The sequence below is a fragment of the Heloderma suspectum genome, chromosome 4, assembly GCF_057233095.1.
Source record: "Heloderma suspectum isolate Gila_16-S chromosome 4, 16-S_ref, whole genome shotgun sequence".
Lineage (NCBI taxonomy): Eukaryota > Metazoa > Chordata > Lepidosauria > Squamata > Helodermatidae > Heloderma > Heloderma suspectum.
In genome coordinates this window covers 165806384-165830957 of record NC_139461.1, presented here as the reverse complement: position 1 = coordinate 165830957, position 24574 = coordinate 165806384, and the positions used below count along the sequence as shown (strand labels likewise).

Below are 24574 nucleotides of genomic sequence, written 5' to 3'. Positions count from 1 at the left end.
GACTATCCTCCGCCCAGCCGTGAAAAGGAATACAGCAGAGGGAAGTGCTATGAGAGATGCCTGTATACAGGGCCAGTCTAAATCCTGGAAAGGATCAGGAATCAAAAGGAACGGTTTGTAGTGGAATTAAATGCCAGGTCTGAAGAGAGCCTAAGACTATGTTTGCTTGGAAAACATTTGGAAGTGCCTTTTTGATGAAGTAAGAATAAAGATAACGAATATATTCAAATGTGGGTACAAAGTGCCACCTTGTGGCAGATACAAGAATGCCTATGTGCACTTCAAACTAGCCCATGGAATTGTCAAGTCCCATTTGCCCCTGGAATTCTGGGAAGTATAGTGTTTCTGGGAGGGTAGAGCTCTTAGAGAATTCACTGTTCCTTCTCAAAACTGCACAATGCATACAAGGAGATATTTAAGCTCCTCCGTTAAGTCGTCACAATTTGTCCCCGTTAATTTCATCTAAAGGGTAGCTATTTACTTATGTTTTCACAACAACTGTATGAGTGCCGTATTTTAAGGATGAATAGATTGAAATATTGTTCTGCTCTGCAAATTCTAATCTAAGTGTCACCTCTTTATCTTGCTGGCAAAAAAAGCTAATGGGCAGACCTAATGGGGGGAGAGATTCTGTGGCGAAGCAACCATAGCCTTACCAGCTCACTATGGTGAGGGGAGGGGGAGACATTTTCATTTTCCTTCCCTCTGACTCCAGTGGGAGGGAAATAAGTATGCCAGAGCGCCTCTGCTAGCAGAGCCACTCCCTCGGGCCCCTCAGGCAGCCTCCCAGCGAAGATGTGACTGCTCCCAGAGCTATCCTATGGTCCTGGCTATGCTGGAGAGCCCAACGACAGCATAATGTTCAAGTAACGTGGACAGTAGCCTATGTACTCCTAAGAACACAGGCAGCTGCCTGATATGAATTCAGAACACTGGCCCATCTCCTCAGTAGTGGTGACTATTCTACAAACTGCCTAGCAGTGGGGCTCCTGGGCCGTGTTTCCACGACAATGGAAGGAGAAGCTAATGGAGGAGTACTCGATTTTTTAAAAAGGAATTGGCTTTACTGTGAGCAGGGGTCTAGGAGCAGATTCTCTGGATCAGTAAAAATTGCTTCACAGAACTTACTTCCGGGTGGGGGTTGGAGTGAACGTCACCTGACACCATAAGAGAGGCTTCTCCCCTCTCCCATCCTTTTTTCCTTTCCCCTGAAAGTCCAGATGCACCTGCATTTCAGGAGCAAGCCACAATGGGAGTTACTTTCGAGTAGACACACATATGCTTGTGCTGGGAAAGAGAGCAGTAAACACAAAGACGGAAACCAGCCCCCATTTTAACCCGCAGGATCTCTATCATGAAGGGTCGAAGTAGTTTTTTCCTAAGGCAATAAACCAAACAAAGGAGAATCAAAGCCTTGAGATCATGCTGTGCAATGTCAATTGAGGGGCTTCTCTGTAATTTCTGTGGTCATTCAGAGGGCAAGCCTCATTCAGCATAATAGGAGGAAACCCCCCTTGACTGGGGTCGTGGTGAAAGGCACATTCCTGGGTAGGGCTAGCAATCCCAAAGTCAATGCGGGGGTTGGGGGACACAGGAACTATACCAGGGAGAACCCAATTTGAGGAAAAGAATTGGACTTTAAACAGTCTCAGGAAATCCGTTTTTTCCTTGATAAGCTCTGGGGTGGCTGCTGGATGGTCATGATGTCATAGAATCATAGAATAGTGGGGTTTGAGGGGGCCTACAAGACCATCGAGTCATGTTAGACCACTCTAACAACTTCCAAACATAGCCAGCTCAGAGTAAATCGCTACTGAAGGCACCCCCCACATTTTCAGACAGGATTCTTTCTAAGCCCTACCTGGAGAGACCTGGGATTTGGAGTGAAGGGAGCTGCCCTTGCTCCAGCAGCATAGGCAGGGTCAAACAGTTACCCAAGGAGGCTGCTGCCCCCACCCCTCCCGTATCCCTCAGCCTGAGCCAGGGGATTCTGAGACCTGAGAGGACACTCCTAGGGCTTCAGAAATAAGGGACCAAACCAGCACCCTCTGTTCCAAACCCTAGGCCTGAAACGTGAAACAGTAGCACAACCAAGCAGAAGGCTCAGGATTTCGTACGTAGGCTTACTTGGAAGGAAGCACACACAACTCTTGAGGTAGGTGTTGAGTTATTTACAGTGGGGGAAGGGAAAAAGGAATAAATGGCATAGAAGAACTGCAGCAACCTTGGAAATAACACTTCAGGCAAAAATAACAAAAAATACCTATGTTTGCCCCATATGATACCTTAGCGTGGATCTTCCAGTAGGCTAGGGCCCAATGCTTTATACCCCAAAGCCTTTGACAAATGTGAGGTGAGCCTCCTTAGCTAATCACTAGCTGTCTGAATAGTTTCTTAGGCTTTCAGGAGAGGAGGAGTATGTGGAAAGCTCTCACAGCAGCCCAGCTGAAATAATTCAGTCTTACTTAGCAAGAGTTCAGCTCTGGAGACTAGAACAGCATGACATAATGCACACAGGTGGTTTAATGAGTGTGTGCAGGCCCATCTTCATGAACTGGAGATTTTACAAACAGCTAAATCTCAAAAAGAAAATGGATTTCTTGACACCTGGGACTCTCTGCACTGAGCAGCAACCCTTTGCCTGTGAAGCAAATTGATAGCAAAATGACATGACAACCAGAGAGGGCCTTTTTGTCTATGGCATCCTGTCAGTGGAATGAGCTCCCCTAAGAGGCTTGCCAGACACCGTTTTCTTTTAAGCACCTGCTAAAACCCTTTTTACTTTCCTTGGCTTTTAAAATATTTTAGGCATTTTAAAATCTTGGTGACTGCTCTGTTTTTATCTGACAGGTGTTTTTTACTATGTGATTATTGTATTTTGATATTTTTAACTAAATGATTCTGAAACCAAATTGAGTGAAGGGCAGTATATAAATATTTTAAAATAAACTAATGTTAAAGTAGTCATAACACTGTCAACACTCAGGGCAACACAGCTAACACCTTCCAAAAATGGCATGATGTGCTGGCTGCTGACACCCTCATATTAGCCATGAAAGAAAGGGGTCAAATTAAAAGGCACAGTGCTGGATTTCTCTCATTATGCAGATCAGCATTTGCTGTTTACTGAGTGTACAACTGGAACTTCCAAATATCCATCTGGGTGTGATAGAACAGCACCAGTTCTTTTGCTTTGGAACCAGTCTTACAGGTTGATTAGTATATGCAGATCTTTGAAATTTTGAAAAACTACAATTATGTTGTATGACATTCTGAAAAGCATACTCGTTTATGGTATTTTACATTCAGGGTGGGTGGGAGATTTATGGAGGGACACTTATGAATTGTCACAAAGAGGAATGCTTTACCAAAAAAGAAGACAGTGATTTGCATAACATTTGCATATGCTAATTTATATGTATAGACGCAAATATAGAAATTATTTTAATTTAAGTAGAAATACAGTACATATTACCATAGTGTAAAAGGGTGTGACGAGGTGACCTGTGTGCCCTGCCTGTTCAGCCTGATGTTCAGGTGGTAACTGTTGATGGGCAACAGTTCTTATGGTTCTTTATCCTTAAACTGGATAGGGCAACTCTTCAAATAGGTCCTGGTAAAAGACAATTCACGGCCACCTGAGATTTATGTTATCTCAGACGTAAGGAAATGTACATGCTGAAGTTAAGGCGTCCAACATTTTTTCACAGTGATCATGCTGAAAGGTGTTTGTTCTCCATATCTGCAGTATATTTTTAACTGAGATTTAGATCCAATTAACTGTCATTATTTTCTCTAAAGAATTCTGGGAGCTGTAGTTTGGAAAGGGAGCTGAGAATTCCCTGTGAGAGATTCCAGCACTACGCAACATGACAATTTCCAGAGTTCCCTGTGGGGAGGGAATGACTGTTAAAGGGTTTAAGACTTTTAAGTCTTCACCCTCTCTCTGTGTTATGGTCATCAGACATCATATACAAGTTCCTAGATGATGCCATTTGCTTTCTTTCCCATTATGAGCAGCTGCTTTTTCGTGCATTGGAAAACAAACGTTTCTCCATCAGACAAATGTTGAACAATATGCAACCAACAAGGATTATTTTGGTATTCAGCTGGTATTGCCTTCTTGTGATGGGTGAACTCCCCTTGGCTCAGTTTGGATTTGGGCTTGATAAATAAATTCGGCCCAATTGCATGTGATACCGATTGCTTATCTTGCATTCAGTTGTTGCTTGCAATCTTTAATTACAAGCATGGGGGGCATTTTTCTTTCTTTCTGAACTGCAACATGCAGCTACAATCACAACAACAATCCAGCCCCCACATTGCAGTTAGGATTAGGAAAAAGGCTCCATTTGTGCCAATGTATCCTGCTGCATGTGTCCCCACCCCCCTTCCCAGTTACAGTAACACATAATTCTCACTCGAGGCCTTCTCCCTTCTCTTCCTGGTGCCTGGAACGCAGCAATGGCATTAGTCAATATAGTTTCCCGGGTGCCCGGGTCTTTGTATGGGTGTCAGACATGCTAGAAACTATATGTCCCTGGACTCCTTGCACCTGGGATGCTGCTAGGCATGTTCACAATAGTGTCTCAAGGGCAAGGAGACCTGGGGCGTATCATCAGGGCATCTCATGCCTTGCCGCTCGCACCATCTGTTCCCGTTCTCTGGTGCACTGAAAGGAAAGCAGTGGGACGCACAGAAATACCCTTTGTTGCTTTATAGCTTACTAATTTTTCACTGCATACACTTTAAACGTGACATTCATTCATTCAGCATGTCATACAGTTTTATTTCTAAGAATAAAACAAAGGTATCCAGATTTGGTGGTTCTCTACATCACAGAAGCTTAAAAGCTGCTACAATAGCATAGAGCCTTGTGGCACCTTAAAGACTAACAGGTCTATTGTGTTATAGGCTATCATACACTAGATGCATGAATAAAAGATTAATGTGACTATTCCTGTGTAATTTTAAAAGCTCTTGATCCTTCTAAGCAGTTTAGAACCTGATCTGTGCATGCAGTGCTAGAACACATGTGTTTCCAAGTACCATGTGTTCCAAAAGGTAAAATGGAGTTCATGAAGTAAGAACAGATTGTAAGCTTCCACCACAGAGATAAGATGATGTGAGTTGGCTTTCCCAAGACAAAACAAATCTATATTTGGGAGTACTTGAGCAACATGTTGAACAGGTAGGAAGAACCAGATAGGAACTGCTGTAAAAGAAGGTTGTGGGAATCTTTTGCATTATCTCCCAATTGCTTAAGAAGCCAATGTTAATATGTAGAAACTCAATACAAGAGTTTCAGCTGAAATTTCGCCAGTGTGGAATTACACATCTAAATATGAGCCTTCTGCGCTATAGAAAAGCATGTCCAAGTGTCTGCCTGTTCACCTTAGAGGTACTTCTCCTTTTTACAGGGATCCTGCTTTTCCATCAGCATTTGCCAAGGTCAACATACAAAAGTGCACAGTCTGGAACAAGAAGGCAAGGAGAGCCTTCCAACCCCCAGTCGGCAGCCCTCAAAGGGGGCTTGTGCACGGCAAAGCAGTCTCAAAGCAGGGAAGGGCTGGTTGCAGCAGCAGGTGTTGTTGTGTGGCTGCTGCTGCCAGGCCAAATTACAGATAAGTTAACACAATGGCAATGAGAGCAACACCGCTAAGCACTTTAATGAGGAGAGGCGGCACTAACGGGGCATTGGCACAGGCTTGCAGGGTCCGTGTCTTCGTGGCCTTGACAATCCTTTCTCTCTGGCCTAGAATGGCATTTCTGGCTCCCTCCCACTTCCCAGGCCCAGTCAGACGGAACTGCACAGGTGTGCAGGGCCCAAAAAACACTTCCCAGGCTAAGGTGGGGTCCGTCAGGAAGAGGCTCAGCAACTTGGGCTTCACTCCCAACAGGGAGGCTAGTTCATCCATGTGATCCACATATTGTACCTGAAGGAAGATGTGCTGGCTTGGAGCATACCTAGAACAGCAGGCGGGAAAAGGTTAGTCCCTGAAGGGAGCTCAGGGTTACAGGGGAAGCACTGCATGTTTTTCTTTCCTTTGGGTGAGAGAGCATTGGAGACTTGCCATGCCTTGGTAATATTTGCTGTCGTTAGCAGCATACAAGTGGAGCATCGTGGAAACACATACATTCCTTAGCAGGCAGTGGAGCTGCTAATACTGCACCAAGTCCCCAAAGAGCAACTGCATCCCAAGGAGGCTTCAGCTTCACTCACCCCCTGCTCTTTCGGCCTCTCGGTCTCCCCAATATAAATGGCAAACTGGCTCCAAACTGTTTCTCTGCCCTCTTTGGGCTCGCCGGATTTTCCCGGCGCCCCCAGCTCGGCTTGTACTTGTGAGCTGAGCAGTGGGCTGTTTCCTGAAATCCAGGACCCTTGCCAGCTGTTGCGCACAAATGTCCTCTTCCCCTGACGGGCCCCAAGAGGGAGAAGGAGGTACTTGCTCACAGTGGCGGTAGCGCAGCAGAAGAGCCAGCAGGGAAGTTCCTCTCCTGTTCTTCCACTGCTGTGGCAGCACATCGTTCCCTCCATCCCTGCCAGGGATGGAGGAAACACGGCAGTGGCGGAAGAGCAGGAGGGGAGTGTTCATCTCCTGCTCTGCCACCACTGCTGTGCGCAACTGTCATCCCTTTCTCTCTGCCAGGGCCAACCCCGGCAGAGAAAGAGGGATGCTGCCGGTTGTGTGATGGCAGTGGCGGCAGGGGTGTGGGAAGGAAGTGCCATGGCCCACAGCGCTCCCATCCCACCCCCTGCTGCTGCCGCCATGCAAAGGCCGGAAATCTGCCAGCTTGCCCAACTCAGCAAGGGCTGAGTTGGGTCAGCTGGCGAATGTCAGGTCAGAGTCTGGGGGGCTGAGCTGGTGAAAGCTTGCCCAGCTCCACCCTGCAAACAGATTCCTCCAGCATCCCTCCTGCAAACTGTTTCTCTGCTCCCACCCAGTAGCTCAAAGGGTCACCTTGGCAAAACGGTGGTCACAGGAAGTAGAATTTACGTGGTATTTACGAATGAGCAGAAATGCCCCCCTCTGCAATTGCACCACCGCATTTTCATGCACAAGAACAATCTTGGTACCACTAAATATAAAAAGGTAAAGGTGTCCCCAACCAGTCGTGTCTGACTCTAGGGTGTGGTGCTCATCTCCATTTCTAAGCCGAAGAGCCAACGGTGTCCGAAGACGCTTCCGTGGTCATGTGGCCGGCATGACTGAACACCGAGGTGCACGGAACGCTGTTACCTTTCCCACCGAGGCGGTACCTATTTATCTACTTGCAATTTCTTGCTTTTGAACTGCTAGGTTGGCAGGAGCTGGGACTGAAGACAGGAGCTCACTCCGTCACGCGGCACTCGGGTTTCGAACTGCTGTCCTGCCGACCTTCCAGTCTGCAGTTCAGCGTCTTAACCACTAAGCCACCATCACATAAAAATGGCTTTTTGTAGTCTTATCAGTGTGCATGTCTCCATCAGTAACAGAGGGGGCATAAAAAGAAACACAGAAGTCTGTGGGAAACTGCACATTTACAGTGTTCTGTATGAAAATAGTTCCCTACCGTTTCTCATTATGCCTGATCTTCTTAGCAATGTCAGCCATCATCACATCTTCTGAAGGCAGTTTGATCAGGCCTGAAAAACCACATTTGCTTGATTATCTTGTGCTGCTGCAGCCTGACAGATCTCAAGCAGCTTGCAAATGCTGCAGTCCATTCAGGGACTTGCACCCTCGGACTGGACTGAGGAGCAGAACTAGACTGTAACTTGAGACATCTTCCTCTGTCCTCATAGATGTCGAAGAATCAAGCATCAAGCATTTCAAATAAAGGATACATTGTCACGGTCATATACTAAGCTAGCAGGAGATTTTTCTTAAGGGTGGAGTGGAGGGATGTGGCTGTTCCCAATGCACAAAACAAGGAGAAGAACTCATAGGGCGATGGACAGGACTGCAGCGCATCATACACAGAGCAGCAAGAAGGCCAATGCTTCCATTTTTTGTTTGAACTGCTGCTTCCTTCTCTCTACCACAGAGGCCTCTCCCCTCTGTCCAATCCCCATCTCTGTCTGACCCAGCTATCCCCTTGGATATCTCATTTGACATCTCACACTCAACATATCCAAGACTAAGTTCTGTGAACACTTTCCTGAGTAATCATGCATAGGATTGTGCTGTGAAGTATTTATATTTCTCCCCAAAGCCTTCCTCTCCTTGATCCTTCTCTATATCGTGTTGACAATGTCATTCCCCTTCAGTCACCTTGGAACACATTTTATACCTCCGATTCCTCCACTGACTTCTCATCCCCTTATGTATCTGGCTTTTAACTCCCTGTCCGGACCTTTAAAGCTTTCCATAACCTTACTTCAACGAAGACTCCAAAAGTTGTCTCTTTCTCTCTATGGGGACAAGAGTTCCAGCTCTACCACAACATTCCTTAGGCAACTTGGGTGTGTAAATAATAGTAACATTACCATGAAAAATGCAGTAGCCCAAAGCTAACTTATCTGTCTTTTTGGTGGTGTGTTATCACTATGGTGCTATGTGTACTGGCACAATAAGATGTGTGCGCAAAGGCATGGTAAGGATGGTAGTCACCTTCATGCACATATGAGAATTTACTAATCACCCTTTGTTGTCCCAGTGCAAATCAGGTAGTTCACTATTCAGGAACCAGCCCAAGCAGAGCAGTAGTTCAGGAACTCCTTGTGTCTTTCTCTCTTACCCTTGAAGATTCTTGTGGCCCAGCGAGCTTGGAGCTCAGATACTGGCATGATGGCTCCCAAAGGTTGGAGGAGGCCAATGACGGCTAGTGTGGGCTTTTCCAGATGTGGTGGGAAGACAAACTTATATAGTGGAGTCTGATTCTTCCTTCTTTTGATGACACCCTCCTCAATGAATGGGAAGGAGAAGTTGTACCCTGTAGCAAAGATCACAACATCCATGTTTTCCTCTCTGCTGCCATCTTCAAAAATCACATCTCTTTCTGTGAACTCTTTCACATGTGGCTTCATTAGCACCCTGCCAGCAATTATGGCATTTGGGAGGTCATCCGCCATAATTGGATACCTACTGAGGAATCTGCAAAGCAAAGAAAACAAGATACATAGAGGTATTACAAGCTGGTTACGAAGAGGGATGGGCGAATTTCAGTTTCTCCAAGTTTCTTATTTTTTAATCATAAGTTTGTTCCATCCCATTCCTGCATCAGTTTCTGAATTTTTCTAAAATCCACATGAAAACTGATGTGCATTTTTGTACACATTTCTCTCAATATAACTATCTGTGTACACAATTTTGCCTAATATACACATTTTGCAATCAATTTTCAGTAATATGATGCGATTTTGTACATTATTTTAAATAATATATAACATTTTGTGTGTACTTTCCTCTAATATACACATTTTTGTATGTATTTTTTATTGCTCTGTTCCCCCAGAAATAGCTCAGTGCATTTCCATGCTGGGCTGAGAGAAAGACAAGCCACTTTTCCCCTGCCCAACATGGAAACCAAGAAGCTGCTGGCTGAGGAACAGATAGCTCAGTGGCATGACTGGGGGGGTGTCTCCATGAGCAACTTACTCCAAGCTGGCTGCATTTGGAGGTCCTTAGGGATACATGCTGTCATGGCCATCCTGCAGCCACCCCAGAGCTTACTGTGGAAAACCTGGATTTCCTGAGACTGCTTATAGTCCGATTCTTTTCCTTAAGTAGGGTTCTCTGCGGTATAGCTGTTGTGTGCCCTAACCCCGGTATGTTAGCCCTGCCCAGGGGTGTTTCTTTCACCATGACCCCAGTCAAGGGGTGTTTCCCAGCACAAAAATATGTGTGTCTGAAAAAATCAGAAGTAACTCCCATTGTAGTGAATGAGGCTTGTCCCCTGAATGCGCACTTCAGAATTTACAGAGATCCCCCTCAATCAGAACAGCACATTTTAAAGAACTAATTCCCTACAGGCTGTAAAGTGCAATCTTAATGCTATGATTCTCCCTTGTTTGGTTTATTGCCATTCGGAAATAACTACTTCCGCCTTTGATCATCCGATTCTGCACAGTATCGGGTTAGAAGGGGGGCTGGTTTCCCATCCCTCTGTTTCCTGTCCCTGTCTTTCCCAGCACAAACATATGTGTGTCTATTCAGAAGTAACTCCCAATGTGGTCAATGAGGCTTGTTCCTGAAATGCGCACTCCCGAAGTTATTGAGATCCCATGAATCAAAATAATGTATTTATGAGCCTTAATGTCAAAACTTCGAAGCTTCGAATGATTGCAACATGGCAGTGAGAACACTGTGTCCCTATGTTCTTTGTTGCTTTAAGGAAGTAAGGGAGTAAGTAACTTGGCAGGGGGAGAAGGAGATTGTGCGCAGTTTTGGCAGGTTTCAGGCAGAGAGAACACTGTGTTCCTTCCTGTAATGATTGCTGCTTTAGGGGAGTAAGTAATGTGGGGGTAGGGAGAGAAGGAGAGTGAGTTTATTGAAGGAGAAAGGAGGGAGAGCATGGATGGAGGGGGAATCCTCTCTTATTGATTGAGCAGCGCCTGCTAGTCAGATGACATTCACTCCAACCTCCACCCCACCTCACCTCACCCCACCCCACCTGGAAGTATGTTCTGTGAAGCAACGTATACTGATGCAGTGCACTGGCTCATGGAGCCCTGTGCGGACCAAAGCTGGCTCCTTGAGAAATCTGGGTAAGCCACCATTAGCGTCTCCTTCTTTTGTCGTGGAGACACCTCCTGGTTTTGCGAGACTGAGAAAGTGTGTGTATGGGGGGGTGATCTCAAGTTATTGTTGCAAATACATTCTGGAGACTGTTGGGAATATTGCAACATTGCCTGCAAGTTACAGGACGGGGGCAATGTTACAGTTAGCTAGTTAATGCATGAGAATTTCCGGCATAGCTAGCCTTAGGATCTCTATAGCCTACAGTGTGGCTTCCTGCTCCCCCCCTTCCTCCCCCCCCAACTTTCTCCATTGCTGGGAGCACACATGTTTGCTCTCTATCCTGCTGGTGTTAGAGAACAAAGAAATGAACAAACTTTGTCTGAAACTATACACTGTATCTGCATTTTTATGCAAGAAACCGCATAAACCATTTCACCTTTCCTTCACTAAAGAAGGGAGTTGTCTCCTTTTTTAGGCTTTGTGTGGATGTGGGACTGGTAAATGCCCATTCTGTCTTGCATTTTTATTTTCCTCTACTAACTGCCTTTTTAACAAGAAGTAGCAATACCAAATAATTCCATTAGAAAGTGTGTGGGCAATGCCTGGTGAACTCTCAGAAGCTGTAGGAGCTGCTGAGTAAGATTTCCAGCACTCAAGCTTGAGGTTACTCCAGGAGTGGCAGAAAAAGGATTTTTTTTCTGCTTCAGAATTTGGATTACTGTGGCATGGAGATTTGTGTTGCAGCATGACACTTTAGATGCCTTGTCTCTCTGAATTTGCTCCTTAAAATATCATGTAGTTTGAATGTATCTTACTCATTCCCTATTTTTCACAAATTTCAGAATATTGAGAAACTCTAGACTTACCTGTGCTGGGGCTTTAAGCCATAGTTTTCGTGGTTAAATCTCATATTCAGCTTTTTCTCTCCCCACAGGTTGATCAGAGCTATGGGAAGCGCATGGTGAAGGAGGTTTTTGAAACGTGTAAAATGCACCACATCTAAGGGGTACCCATCATCAGAAACGCGATTCACCACCCAACTGCCAGTTCTGGTGCTCAGAAAGATCTGTCAGGAGGAGAAAGGGGCACGTCAAGGAGGAAAAGCCACCAAGGACTGCTGCTGTGGTAACGGCACCAACCCATGTACAATGTTTTCACTGAAATCCGTTCACATCTACACATGCATTAGAACGAGGTGGGGATGAGATGGCAGAGTCCTGTAGTGGCTGAACTCTAGGACTCTGCCATCTCATCCCCACCTTATTCTAATGCAGGTGGAGGGATCATTTTTTCATGCTTCCCAACAACTGGGGGGGGGGAGTTATCTAGTATCTTTTCCTCCTGTATGTTGAAAGCAGCTGAGGGGTGGAAGAGTGATTTTAACAGAAAAATGAGAGGGGAAAAGGTTAGGTGGCCTCATTCCTGTCCTCTGCTCAACCTCACAGTCACCCATGGATTCTTTGTATTACAAATGAACATTTGGGAAAAAGAACCACAAAACTCCACATCATCTGCAGTGTTGGCTGAAGTCCCATTGAGTAAAGTGGGGGTTAATTTCAAGTGCTGCTGGATCAGTGCAAAAAACGTGACCAAAATGCCCAGCATCATTAGATGTTTAAGAGAAGACAAGGCAATCAATTGCTTCAGTGAGCTAACCTGCTTAGCAACATGGCTGAGGTTTACAGATATGTCTACTCCAGAATTTCCCAACCCTATGACAAGGATTTGCTGGTTCCGGAATTTTTCAGGATCCTTATATTCCCGACTGTGCATAATTTTTCCTTTATACTTCTCAACACCTGTGAAGAAGGCAAAAAGGGAAAGAAGCCATTGATGTGATGCTGGGCAAGGTATATCCTTGTAGTTGAAAATGTAAAAGAAAGCAGCAGTTTTCCACAAGCACACATATTTCTGAGTTGCCTGTGCCCGTAAAGGGGGCAGTGGTATTGCCATGATTGGAATAGCCCCGATTATGAAATGCTTTCCTGAGAGAGGTTCTTTATGCCAGCAATTTATTGCATGCTTGTGATTAGCCACTCATGGAAGTTTGTGGGTCCATTACACAACGTTTTTGACATTCAGGGCCTCCCCTGCACTTTTTCAGGTTTTTCCCGCTGTAAAAAACACTGGACTAAATCAAGTCTTTACAAAAAATGTGCAGAATCCATAGCATGTAATGCTGCCGTAGTACTATATTTCAGCCACTAGATGGCACTGTCTAAAGGGAAACATAAGAAAAGTGCAGAAATGGAAGGTTTCTATTCAAACCACATGATTGCCTGTGTAAAGATCGTAATCCGGCAAAGAATCCTGGAGCAGAAAGCCCCAGTAAGGCAGTGGGATTTTCCATTAATGTGGAGAAGCCCAGAGTCTCACCCGGCACCCATTTGTTATCATTTCAGTTCAAGGCAAAGACCTTTTCAGTTTCCCAAGTCTTTTAAAATGTTATGGGATTTGTGAATATTTTATGCTCTGAGTTTTACTGCTTCGTTAGGTGTCATTTTACAGTAACTTATTTCAGCTAAATTATGAGTTTGTTTTTTCACTGAATATTATTATTGCAAACCACCCTGATTCTTTTATGAAATCGCAGTACATAAATACAAATAAATGAATACATCAGATTCTCCTTGGGTTGTCTGGAGCAGAGCTACTGTTGCATTGCTGCCTGGCATATCCCATCCCCAATTCCAAGTTCTGAGATAGGCATAGCTGGCTCAGTAGCCATTGGGTGGGATGGGGCTGAACCTAGATGGTACTGACTCACACAGACTCTCAGCCAACTTCTGCAGTGCTAGCATGCTGCAGTGGCTACAGTGTCAGGGTTTGGGATGGGGAAAAGGGGTCGAAATCCTAGCTCACATCTGGTATTATAGGCAGGCTGCAGGAAAAGCAGTTTGGGTAACTCTGACAACCTGGTATTTCTGCACTTCCAGCCCTGCAAGGTAGGAGAGGCGGCAAGACACCCTTTGTTTATCTTCCTCAGAGGTAGCGCCACTAACAATGACATGTATTTTCTGTCCAGTGCATAGATGAAGCCATCCTCAGATGAGGGAAGAGCATCAAATCAACTCCAGCTTCCAATTTAATATATTTATTTAAAAAAAACCAAGCAGAGAGAAGTTCAGAAATAGTCAGTTGCTTTTAAAATGAAATTAAAATAAACATTAGCTAAAAAAAAAAAAAGTACTGGGAACATAAGAACAGCTCATCAAAACAGCTTCAGGCTTGGGGAGAGATAAGGCCCACAGCTGGGACTCCCAGGCTGGTGTTGCTTCTTTGCTATCCACACGAAGACAAAGGGGGAGTCTCTTTGACAGGCGGAGTTCTTCCTCCAGGGGCTGGGCAGCTCCCAGAGAGGAAATTCAGACGGACTAGTCAACAGCCTGGGAGGACCTGATCATGTGTCCTTAGGTAACTAGTTAGTTAGTATAAGTCTGAGTCAGTCGGGGAGGGGAGGGGAATGGTGATAGTCTGCCTGGAATGTGTAGAGATGTCAGTGTTAATATCTATGGTGCCAGGCCATGTTCATTGTTCAGTGACCGTTCCAGAAAGGTGTGTGTCAGTGGGGGAGGGCGTTTGGTTCATCACAGTAAATGACTGATGAGAAATAAGATGGGGGGGGGGCTCAGCTCTCCTCCCCCATCCTCTCAGTGTTGAAATCAGATCTTATATGTGAATGGGGCAGACACATAGTTAAACAAATGTGGCTGCCAGTATCACACCTGACCTGGGCTGGCTGTTTAAGTGATTGCAAGCAAGTCACAGCTCTCAGCCTAGCCTGCCTCACAAGGTGCTTGTAAGGCTAAAAGGTTGCTTTGAGCGCAAATGATGTAAATAAATTATAGCTTCCTGGGTCGTACGGACTGTGCATACTTCAGAAGTTCTGAATCCATTTCCCCAGTCCACCTGTCTGCTGAGCAAACTTATTTTTACCATGATATCTGCCTTAGGTCTAAAAATAGGATAAAAGGAAAATTAGCTCAACGTTTCACAACAGTGACAGCCTTCTCATTGGCCATGTGCTGGGTTAGTTTTATTTATTTAAAGTGGAGGTGGGCAATGTGTGGCTCTCCAGATGTTTTGCCTAGAATCTTCAACCCTAGCTAGCATAGCTAACTGGTGAAGGGTGTTGAGGGATGATGGAATAGCTAGGCCAAAACATCTGGAGGGCCAAACATTGCTCACCCCAAATTTAAAACCAAGAGCCAGCCCAGTCAGCTGATAACACTGACTTGGATGGTTCAGTGTGCAGGAGCGATGTCCCTGATGTTCCCATTATACAGAGGAGGCAGAGAGAGTGCAGCTTATCCAAAGTGAGTCCTTCTCTGTTGGGATTTGCACCCAAATACATTACATCCATGTCACTTACACAAACTATCGTTAGGATCATGGAGAGTTTCTTTCACGATAGGCCAGGGGTGAAAAAAAAAAAACGTTTTCACCATGAGGGCCACATTCTCTTATGTGAATGTGACTGCATGCCAGTGGGTCCAGAGACCTTCAGAGACCTTCCAGAGACTGTGGGGTGGGGCTACAGCCAAAGGTGGGTGAGGCCAGAGCCCCCCCCCACACACACACACAGAGCATGTAGGCGTAGCCACACTGAGCAAGCGTGACAGTGGAGTGAAACTTGGTCCTGCTTCAGGAACTCAGCTCTCAAATGGGCTCCATGGGTCCTGAAGCAGCTTACAACAATGTCACAACCACCTACCAGGAAATGAATCCAGAGGGAAGTAAGGATCGATGTGATGGCCAGTGCAGACCAGAACAGCATCAAAGATGGCAGACTCCTGCTTCCCATATATTTCTGTTACAACTTCCCACTGGCCAGTGAGGGCGAAATCTGGGCATTTCCTTATGTGGCAGACACGGGCCTTCGAAGAAAAAGTGCTTGCTTTTAGATTGGCCCAATACTGATTTTTCACAGCAATGAAGCACATGAATTAAAGCAGGCCAACAAACACATGGAGAAGAGGCTCTGAGACCGCAAAGCTGAACTTCATAGAGATTGGAGTGTGTGGGCAGGATGTTCTTTTGAATGATTTTGATAACTGGTCTTATGCTTAACGTCTAAAAGTACAGAGGCCTATTTCTCACAGAGGGGATATAGTCCTAGGCATTGGTAGTACCTGCCTGAATGCTCCTTCATACAAGAACATTCCTTCCACATAGAAAACAAGCATGTCCAGAGAGGTTCTAGCATCATCTTCTTGATAACCTAAGAATGTAAGAAGAGCCCCGCTGGATCAGACCAAGGGTCCATCTAGTCCAGCATTCTGTTCACGCAGTGGCCAGCCAGCTGCCATGGGAAACCCACAAGCAGGGCATGAGTGCAACAGCACCCTCCCGCCCATGTTCCCTGGCAACTGGTGTACACAGGCACACGGCCTCTGATACTGGAGGCAGCATCAGGACTACTAGCCAATGGTAGCCTTCCCCTCCGTGAATTTGTCGAATCCCCTTTTAAAGCCATCCAAGTTGGCAGCCATCACGACAACTTGTGGAAGTTAATTCCGTAGTTTGCACCGTGTGAAGAAGCACTCCCTTGTTTCTATGCATGTTTCTGCATGTGGGTCTTTTTTTGCATGGAGGTGGGTCCCAGTGCTTGCCCTGCCCTAGGCGTGGGTGGGGAGTGGGGCTGCTGCCCCCTCCCCCTCCCCCTGCACCGAACTGCTGATCTGGGGGTTTTGCTGCTGTGCTGGCAGTGGTGGTGCAGCACTGCCCCCAGCTCCAGGGCGCCTCAGTGCTGCGCTGTGGGGAAGGAGTGCGGCAATGCGTGTGAGGCAGCCTTGGGGGTGCCTGTGCCACTGCTTGGCCACAGTGACCCTGCCCTGAATTCCTTTTTGGGACAAAGGCATGGATTGCAGTTTTTAGACGTACGACTTAACGACTGAACAACAACAAGCAGCAGTGGCGCAGGAGTTCTCTGGGGCACTTCAGTAACAATGCCTTGCTCTAAGGAAGGACCCAGGGTGGCTGGCTGTCCGCAGAAGCAGCAGCAGCAGCTGCTGCTGGCAAGGGTGGGATGGGGGGTGGACAGAGAGCAGAAGCACCAGTGAATCCAAGCAGTTGTGGTAGACGGGAGTGTGGCAGGCAGCTGCGGCGGATGGAAGCAGCAGTGAATCAAGCCCCAGTCTGCCACTTTTCTTCATCCGCCACATGGGTCTTTGTCTGCCCCATGGGAGGGCCGGGCCTGATGGTGCTTCAGATATGTATGCCCCCGTTGTACTCTAAGACTGAGCTAAAATAACATCAAGCCGATATTTCAGGGCAAACTTGAGGGGTTGTGGGGAGAAAAATGTCCCCTGAAACCACTGCAAACATACCTTTAGTTTGCTTTTTTTTTTGTGCCTGTATGCACATTCCAGAGCCACAGAAGATGTGAGTCTGCGGCAGAGCACAGGAAGATAAGAGAGTGTAATGCAAGTTCCACCGTCAAAATAGGGACACTTCTGCATTGCCCAGCTCTGTGTAGCAGCTCACAGAACAGCACCAGCACACATAGGGAGAGTCATCTGCTGGCGAGAGTTGTCCAGTCACCTAGTCTACCTTCCTGCACTATGCTGTGAATCACTGCAGCACAGCTTACCAAGACAGGGTCACACCTGCTTGCCTTGGCAATGTGGGAACAGTTCCCTCTCCTCTGGCACTGTATTGTGAGGCTAGAGCACAGCATGGGAAGGTAAGGAAGCAGCCCCATGTTGCCTGACAAATGCAGGGCGGGGCCCCCTTTCTGCTTCCCCAGGCGCAGCGAGTGAGCCTCACTCATTGTCAGAGGGCCCGTCCTCAAAAACAGATGAAAGGGGGAGTCCAACTTTGCACCCTACAAAAGGGGCTATGAAGTTAGAATGTATGTTTTGGCCCAGCCCTTGCTGGTTTGCCAAACTGGTTTGCCGCCTCAGTTAGAGCAGGGCCAGACAAATGCAATAAAAGCCTCAACCCTGCTTGGTAGTTCATTGATGAAACATTTGCTGCCAAGAGAGCCTGCCCACTTGACTGGAACCTTTGCCAGCTAGCGTCACCTTCTTGGGGTGCTGCAGTAGTTCTCCAGTGGCAGAGAAATGCTCTCTGTACATGTTCGCCTTCACTATTGTTTAGCCTGCAGACATTCATGGTCAGGCACAACCCAGAAGCGAGCTAGTCTCAACTCACATTGCCAGCTCTCCTGTGGAGCTGCAGGAGACCCTGAGGCTCTCTTTACACCTGGCATTTTATCCCACTAAAAATTGGTAATTTTGATTCCGGATCCTTTCTGGGATTTTAGAGTGGCCCTGTATACAGGCATCTCTCATGGTGTGTCCCTCCGCGCTATACTTTTTAATGGCTTAATGGAAAAATCAGGACAGAGGGCGGATCATTGGTTCCTGTAATATGATCAATGGCTCCGCCCGTACCTCCGCTCCTCCTCAGCAGGAGGAAAGTCAAAAGCCCTTCTGGTGACTTTAAAGGTGGAGGGAATCAAAAGAGCGCCTCCCTCCCTCCCTGGCATTTCTGCAAAGGAGCAGGGGGGGAGTCTTGTTTTCATCTCTTAACGTGTGCTGTACTGTTTCCTCGCAGCCCCCAGGAAAGCTACAACTTACTTCTGAGTAGACATAAGATTGTGCTGCAAGTCTGCAACCCTCGGCACACTTACTCGGAAGTAAGCCCCGTTGAAATTAATGGGGTGCTCTGAATCAACAGAGGACGTTGATTCTGAGCTTGGTGGGGTGGGGGATCAGATGTCTCCCTTCATTTCAGGGAGGCATTTTACCCTCTTCTCCCTCCGACTGAGAAATGTGCTCAAGCAATTGCATGTCAGGCATGGAGAGAGCACAGCCCACAGCCAACCAGACACAGCGGTTTCTTCAGCCATTGGAGAATTTCACGGGGAGATCATGGCGCTCCTGTTCCGTGGGCTGGAAAAAATACCATATTTTTTGCATTTGGGGAAAACATGGGATAGGCTGGGGGAAATGGCAGGAGATGCCTTGGAGGTTCACGGCGTCCTCTAAAGAGCCCGCAAACTTCTGAGAGAGAGCCGTCTCGATAGCAGGATAAAAGCTCCATGTGAAGAAGCCCTGAGACTCCAGCAGCAGAGCTGGGGAACTGGGAGTGGTAGTGGATAGACAGCCCCGCGCAGAGCCGGATGCACCCGCTGGCCCCCGAGGCAGCGCTCGGTCCTAAAAACTCAGCTATACAAACAGAAGGGATTTCCAATGAAAATCAAGGCAAGCCTGTAAACACTGATGATACCGTTTAAATACAGCATCATGTAATCCTCCTAGCGAACTTTTGTAATTGGGCGGGCTAAAAATATAATTATCAAATAAAGCCGCATGCACTGGGCATATTGTGGTTAAAATGTAAACTTTGTTTGATACAGTTTATTATATCAGGTGTGGTGTTGTATCTTTTATCTTTTAGAGATTTCCTCTGAGAAAGAATTTGTGGAGATGACTTCTTTGCTGCTGTTCTTGGATTTTTCATAGCTGTTTTTGATCCTCTCTATTATAGTAGTGCTTGGTGCTGCTGCCTAATTAACAAAGTAATGAGACCTGGCTTCTTACCTTGAAACGAACATATCTGAGCAAGTCAAAGTGCTTTGCATACAACCTGAAGTACTCCATTACTTTGCTGTGGTGCATGTAGTTTGGGTAATCCTCAGGGATGAGGAAATCACTGTAACTCATCATCTCCTTTGAGGTATTAATGGTCAGAGTCTTGTAAATGCTGGCTTGGCCCTCAATATCATGCTCCTGCAGGAAATACCCAAATTAAGGCTTTTAAAGCTGAGCACGGACAGTAATTTTTCAGGTACTTTAAGGAGAAATTATACAGCCATTGTGATCCATGGGTGCAAAACCTATGCTTTGGCAGTTTACTGTAGCGCTTCAAAAACCTGCAAAACCTGTTACAACCCGAGACCATAGTGGAACCCAAAGAATAACATCTCCAAGACTCTGGGGAAAAAACTGTCATTTGCACCAAACTGTAATAATTTCTTGTAAACTTAATAAGCATGACATTGCCTTCAGCTCTGAAATGGCAAAGCAACCAGGAGCATAGATGTGTGTGGCAGCGTATAATCGCTCCATATCTAGTTCAAGTTCAAACTACAAATCAGTATTTTTAGTGTACAGTTTCTACCTCAACTGGAATATTTCAGTGGTTTAAATTCATGGGCATCTCTAGCTCCAAGGGAGGCCAAAGTGTGGCTAAAGGGTGATGTTGTCTCCCACTTAAGCCCCCTTTGTCTCTCTTCTGCTTCCATACACTGAGAGACCATGGGAGCTCTGACAGGAAAAAGAAGCACCACTAAAGTCCACAGAGCCTCTGGGCATTTCTACACCAGCCTAACATCCTGCATTTAAAATGAGGCTTTCTGCTTCCGTTTTAAATGCAGGATCACAACTGACTCCCTTTACACATGCTTCCTTTTTCCCTCCCCCTTTCCCCCTCCCCCTCCCCGTATCTGAGTCTTTCATTGTCTTTCATTGATCTCACTCCTCTTCTTGCCACTTTAAGTCTTTTCACGGAGGAAACTGAAGCAGAACACAATGGAGTAATTTGATAGCTCATTATCTACAATCTATTTAAAAATGGAACAAAGGGCATTTAGTGCAGGAGGGTCATGGCGTCATGAAAAAGCTGGTAAGCTTCTGTGAAGGAGCAATCTCAATCACAGGATAAAAGCCCAGTGTGAAGGAGCCCTCTGAGTAGTGGATTCTTGAGAACAAGTGTCATGCTGGGCTGATGGAGACAGGCAGAAGTGGGAAATGGTGGCAGCAGAGATAGAAGGCATGGGGTGGGTTGGAGGGGGCTGTTGGGAAAGGAAGATAAGTGGCAGAAAGATCTGGAATATTGCTAAACCAAACATTCAGAGTTTGCTGAACTTTCCAATTTCTCATTCACATTTTGAGTGAACATTTTCAAATTCAAAATACATATCAGTATTTTTAATGTGAAATTTCTACCTCAAAATACAAAATTTGAATGGCTTAGAATCATTGCCATCTCTTGACTGCCTTGATTTTGGCAAGATATGAATATGGAACATCATAAACTGGTAAATAAATTCTGTAGGATAAAAAAGTATGTTCTGTCAACTATGAAAAACGATTGCATGCCAAGTGTCAAACATGACACACAAGGCCTGTTCAAATTAGCCCTCTTCAGGCAGTCACTTCTGAATGATTGAATGGGCCAGTGGGGATGAGAGGGGCTCACTCCACCCTCTTGGTGCCACTGGACAGTCATGCAGGTGACATGTATGGAAGAAACCTTGGCCAATCAAGGGGACTACTGTCTTCCAGGGAACTGTGTGTTCTTTGGAGGTTTATCAGGGGTTCTACAGTGATAAGATCTGTAATGGCAGACACACTTCCAAGAAAAGCACCTGGCCCACTGGTGTGTTCTAGGGCCCACTCCCAGGTAGGGCCCAATGAGTATTAGTTACAGACATCAAATGAGCCCTATTCAGGCATTCTGAATAGGGCAAATGAGTGAGAAGGAGAGCTCAAGTCTCATCTTTCTCCTTTGTCGCGTTTGTTGCCTTCAACTCATGGAAGGTAACTGTCTGAAGAGGAGACAGTTGAAGAGGAGACTGTGGAGAGAGCCTCCACAGACAGAGGAGGCTCTCCACATGATCAAGAACCCACCGTAGTTAGGGAATATCTAGCAGTCAGGGAATATGTTGTATCAGAATTCATAAAGGAGGATTTCAGGGAGCATGTCCGGTAGTCTGGGAGCTCTTTAGAGAAATAAGGCAGAGGATAACTTACTTTGAACCTCCACAGCCCCCCTATGTCTTCGCTTCTCTCAAAACACATTGGGTCAAGACCCTCGTCCAAGCAGCATTTAATGGCAGCCAGACCACTGGCCCCAGCTCCTACGATGGCAACCCTTTTTGCCATGCTGGCCTACATCAAGGGAAGAACAATCCGTTATAGTAATCTCCCATCATTGCACAAACTAATGGATACATAAGTGGCATTACAGGACATGCAAGTGTTGCCAAAGTATATGGGATAAACAGTTTCTTCCATAAAATTCAGAAGGGAATAAGAAATGAGTTTCATCCAATGTTAGTCAACAAAATGTGAGAGCTAAACAAAAACACCTAGCAATGGTCCATATAGAATAAACATCAATAATAAGCAAGCTATTATGCACATAATAATTAATCCATAAAAATTGTATTAAAAATCCAAACGCATTTTGATCTTAGCAGTAAAATAAACAGTGCATATCCATAGACTCTCCTGCTAACATTGTAAGGCAGTGGTGGGCAACTTGTGGCCTCCAGGTGTTTTGGCCTTCAATTCCCATCATCCCTCACTATTGGCTATGTTGCTAGGGCTGGTGGGAGTTGAAGGCAAAACCATCTGGAGGGCCACAAGTTGCCCACCCCTGGGCTAAGGGGGCAATATTGAAAAAGGTTTACAGTGTAACACAGATATAGGTACACAACACACACACACACACACACACACACACACTTTCAGCAGTGACAGAATCTGAAAAAAATGTTAAAAGTATTTTCCTCACACATCCAGAACATCTAGCCCGAAGTTAAAATGCAAATAGCAAACTTTCCAGATAATTATTTGTTTATTATTAGCATTTGTACACCACCTTATCTGATAAAAAGCCATCAAGACAGTGTATAAAGAACAGGCATAATGCCTCCCAGCGCTCTCCTATGCATGTCTACTGAGAAGCATGTCCCACAGAGTTCAGTGGGACTTACTCCCAGCTCAGTGTGTATAGGACTGCAGCCTTAATCTGGTTAATACATATATATAGTGGGTTTTTTCACTGAATAATATTAGTAAGTTTACTGTAGATGGTTTTCACATACAATTTGTTGTGGTTTTGTTTTGATCCATTACTATTACGATTTTTATTAGAGTCTATAGCTACCACGTCTTCAGTAAGGTTCATGGTGCAGCATACTGAAACACCATAGCCTAAATGTCAGTTATGTGTTGACAAAAACATGTTACTCAGAAAGGGAATATACTTTAACCCACCTTGACCTATTCCATGCCTCCTTGTATGTGGCCAACAGACAATACACTGGACTGTTCATCATCTGCTATTTAGCACTTGATGGTAGATTCAGACAACCATCTTTCCCTATCACACAGTGACTTTTTGGTCATGTAATAGTTTAAGACTACTATGCTTTTTCCAAGCCTCAAGGGCCTAGCTTGCTGGAAGGCTTGTAACCTTGTAGTTTTATCACACAGTAGACTCTGTCAGAGGCACAGAGAGACTCTGTCAGACAATTCAGTCCCACAAGAATACCAACACATGATGGCTGAGTTAGTCTTTGTCTGAATCCTCCATAAGCATTACTACAAGTAATTTATACCTACTTGTTTCCAGTTGGCTGCTTCTAAGGATCTCTTATGTCTCTCTTGAACAGGAGGGCTCTCAGCAAGACTTTCCCTTTACACTGGGTGTGGAGAAGACTCTCAGAGGATTTTTCTGTTCCTGAGTTTCACTAATGTCAGGAGCTTGCAAGGTGTCTTTTAAAACCACCTGGCTATAAGGCCTGCCCACTAACTAGAGATGAACAGCCCATCCCCCACCCCAATTTAGCCCAAGACATTTTTGTGATGGGCATCCCTGCGTTCTTCATTTCCCCAAAGGCTAACTCCTAAATCATCAAAAGGCCATGTTATCAGAATGTGTCCCTCAACGAGACCAGATAATATCCACTTGTATAGCCTCCTGCAATCTCTAGTCATTGATTACAACTGATAACAGGCAGAGGGGCTCTTCACCGGCCAACAATTTTTAGCCCTTTTCCTGAAGACTGTCCAAAAGGTGATGCTATCGCATGATAAAGTCAGATAACAGATGCATGTATACTTTCCAGTCATCTGTAGTGATTAATTACATCTGATAAGCAGCTAAGGCTGCGCTACCATGAGCCAAGGTGAGGCAACAGAGCTTGTGTATCTGTAACAACAGCAGATTTCTCATGGAGCACCAAGAAGTTGTTGTGCACAGCCCCGCTGAAATGAGCAGGAATGGCACCATTTCCCTTTAGCGCCTATGAATTTTAGTGGAGTTCATGCTGGTGCACTGTGCCTCACATTAACAAGTGAGAGATGGGCGCCATTTGTATTTTCCAAAAATGTCTTGTGCTGTCCCTAGGAAAAGGGGCTTTGCTTCTTTACCAACAGAAAATCTATTTTGATTAACACAACCAATTCATCCCCAAATTGATCTTGCTCAGGGGTCTGGAATATCCCTCATGGATAGAAAACCATATGGCTTTTCCAGATAGTAAATAGGTACAACATTGACATGAGAGAAGGAGTTCTGAATGCTTGGATTTTAGGAAAATAATCTTTCCATAGCAACCAGTACCAGTGATTGATGAACTCCCATCTGGGCCCTATCTGCATGGAGATGCTTCATGATCCATTTCCAGTTTAATGTGGAGTTTCATCAATTCGGGTTTGCTTCTCCAGGGGGCACATGGCAGCCAGTAAAGTGATGCAGAACAGCTTGCACTGGGCAAACGGCACCTAAAGCCACATTAGTTTGGGCTTGGGTAGAATGACTTCATGAATTGCAAAGGTGTGGGGCAGCGAATGAGCGGAGGCTTGCTCTCTGCCACTGTTCTCCTTTCCCTGCTCAGTCAAGTGCAATGGATGTGCCTGACTTACTTCTGAGTAGGCATGTTTAGCTAACACCTCCCCTTGTGCTCTCTCTCTCAGGGGAAGGCATTAAAGTACAGGAATTAAAGTACCTGAATTAATTTGCTGTGGATGTACGGACAGACTGGGTCCCCCTCCCCCCGCCCCTGGCCCTGGCCCTGGCCCTCTGCACTCCCATGCTTTCTTAAGTCAATAGGAGGCATCGAGTTACTTCCACCTCTGTTCTCCTTTCCTTGCTCAGTCAAGTGAAAT

At 45.7% G+C, this 24574-nt stretch overlaps 1 protein-coding gene across 1 annotated transcript; it reads right to left on the bottom strand.

Annotated features, from left to right (window-relative positions):
* Window positions 1–4772: 4772 nt before the first annotated feature.
* LOC146347677 (flavin-containing monooxygenase 5-like) lies at window positions 4773–21571 on the bottom strand. Its single transcript, XM_084848176.1, has 8 exons — window positions 21428–21571; window positions 19214–19402; window positions 15379–15541; window positions 12321–12463; window positions 11531–11730; window positions 8722–9077; window positions 7555–7627; window positions 4773–5967 (listed from the first exon to the last, which is right to left on the bottom strand). Exons 1-8 carry the CDS (start codon window positions 21557–21559, stop codon window positions 5619–5621), a joined length of 1605 nt encoding a protein of 534 aa, XP_084704302.1. The 5' UTR covers window positions 21560–21571; the 3' UTR covers window positions 4773–5618.
* Between the last annotated feature and the right edge of the window lie 3003 nt (window positions 21572–24574).

Coding starts and splice junctions, on each gene's coding strand:
- LOC146347677 (XM_084848176.1), bottom strand. CDS start 21,559: ATGGCAAAAAGGGTTGCCATCGTAGGAGCTGGGGCCAGTGGTCTGGCT. Junction 11,731..12,320: donor TCAGCCATGTTGCTAAGCAG/GTTAGCTCACTG, acceptor TCCTCCTGACAG/ATCTTTCTGAGCACCAGAAC. Junction 5,968..7,554: donor ATCAGGCATAATGAGAAACG/GTAGGGAACTAT, acceptor CTGCTGTTCTAG/GTATGCTCCAAGCCAGCACA.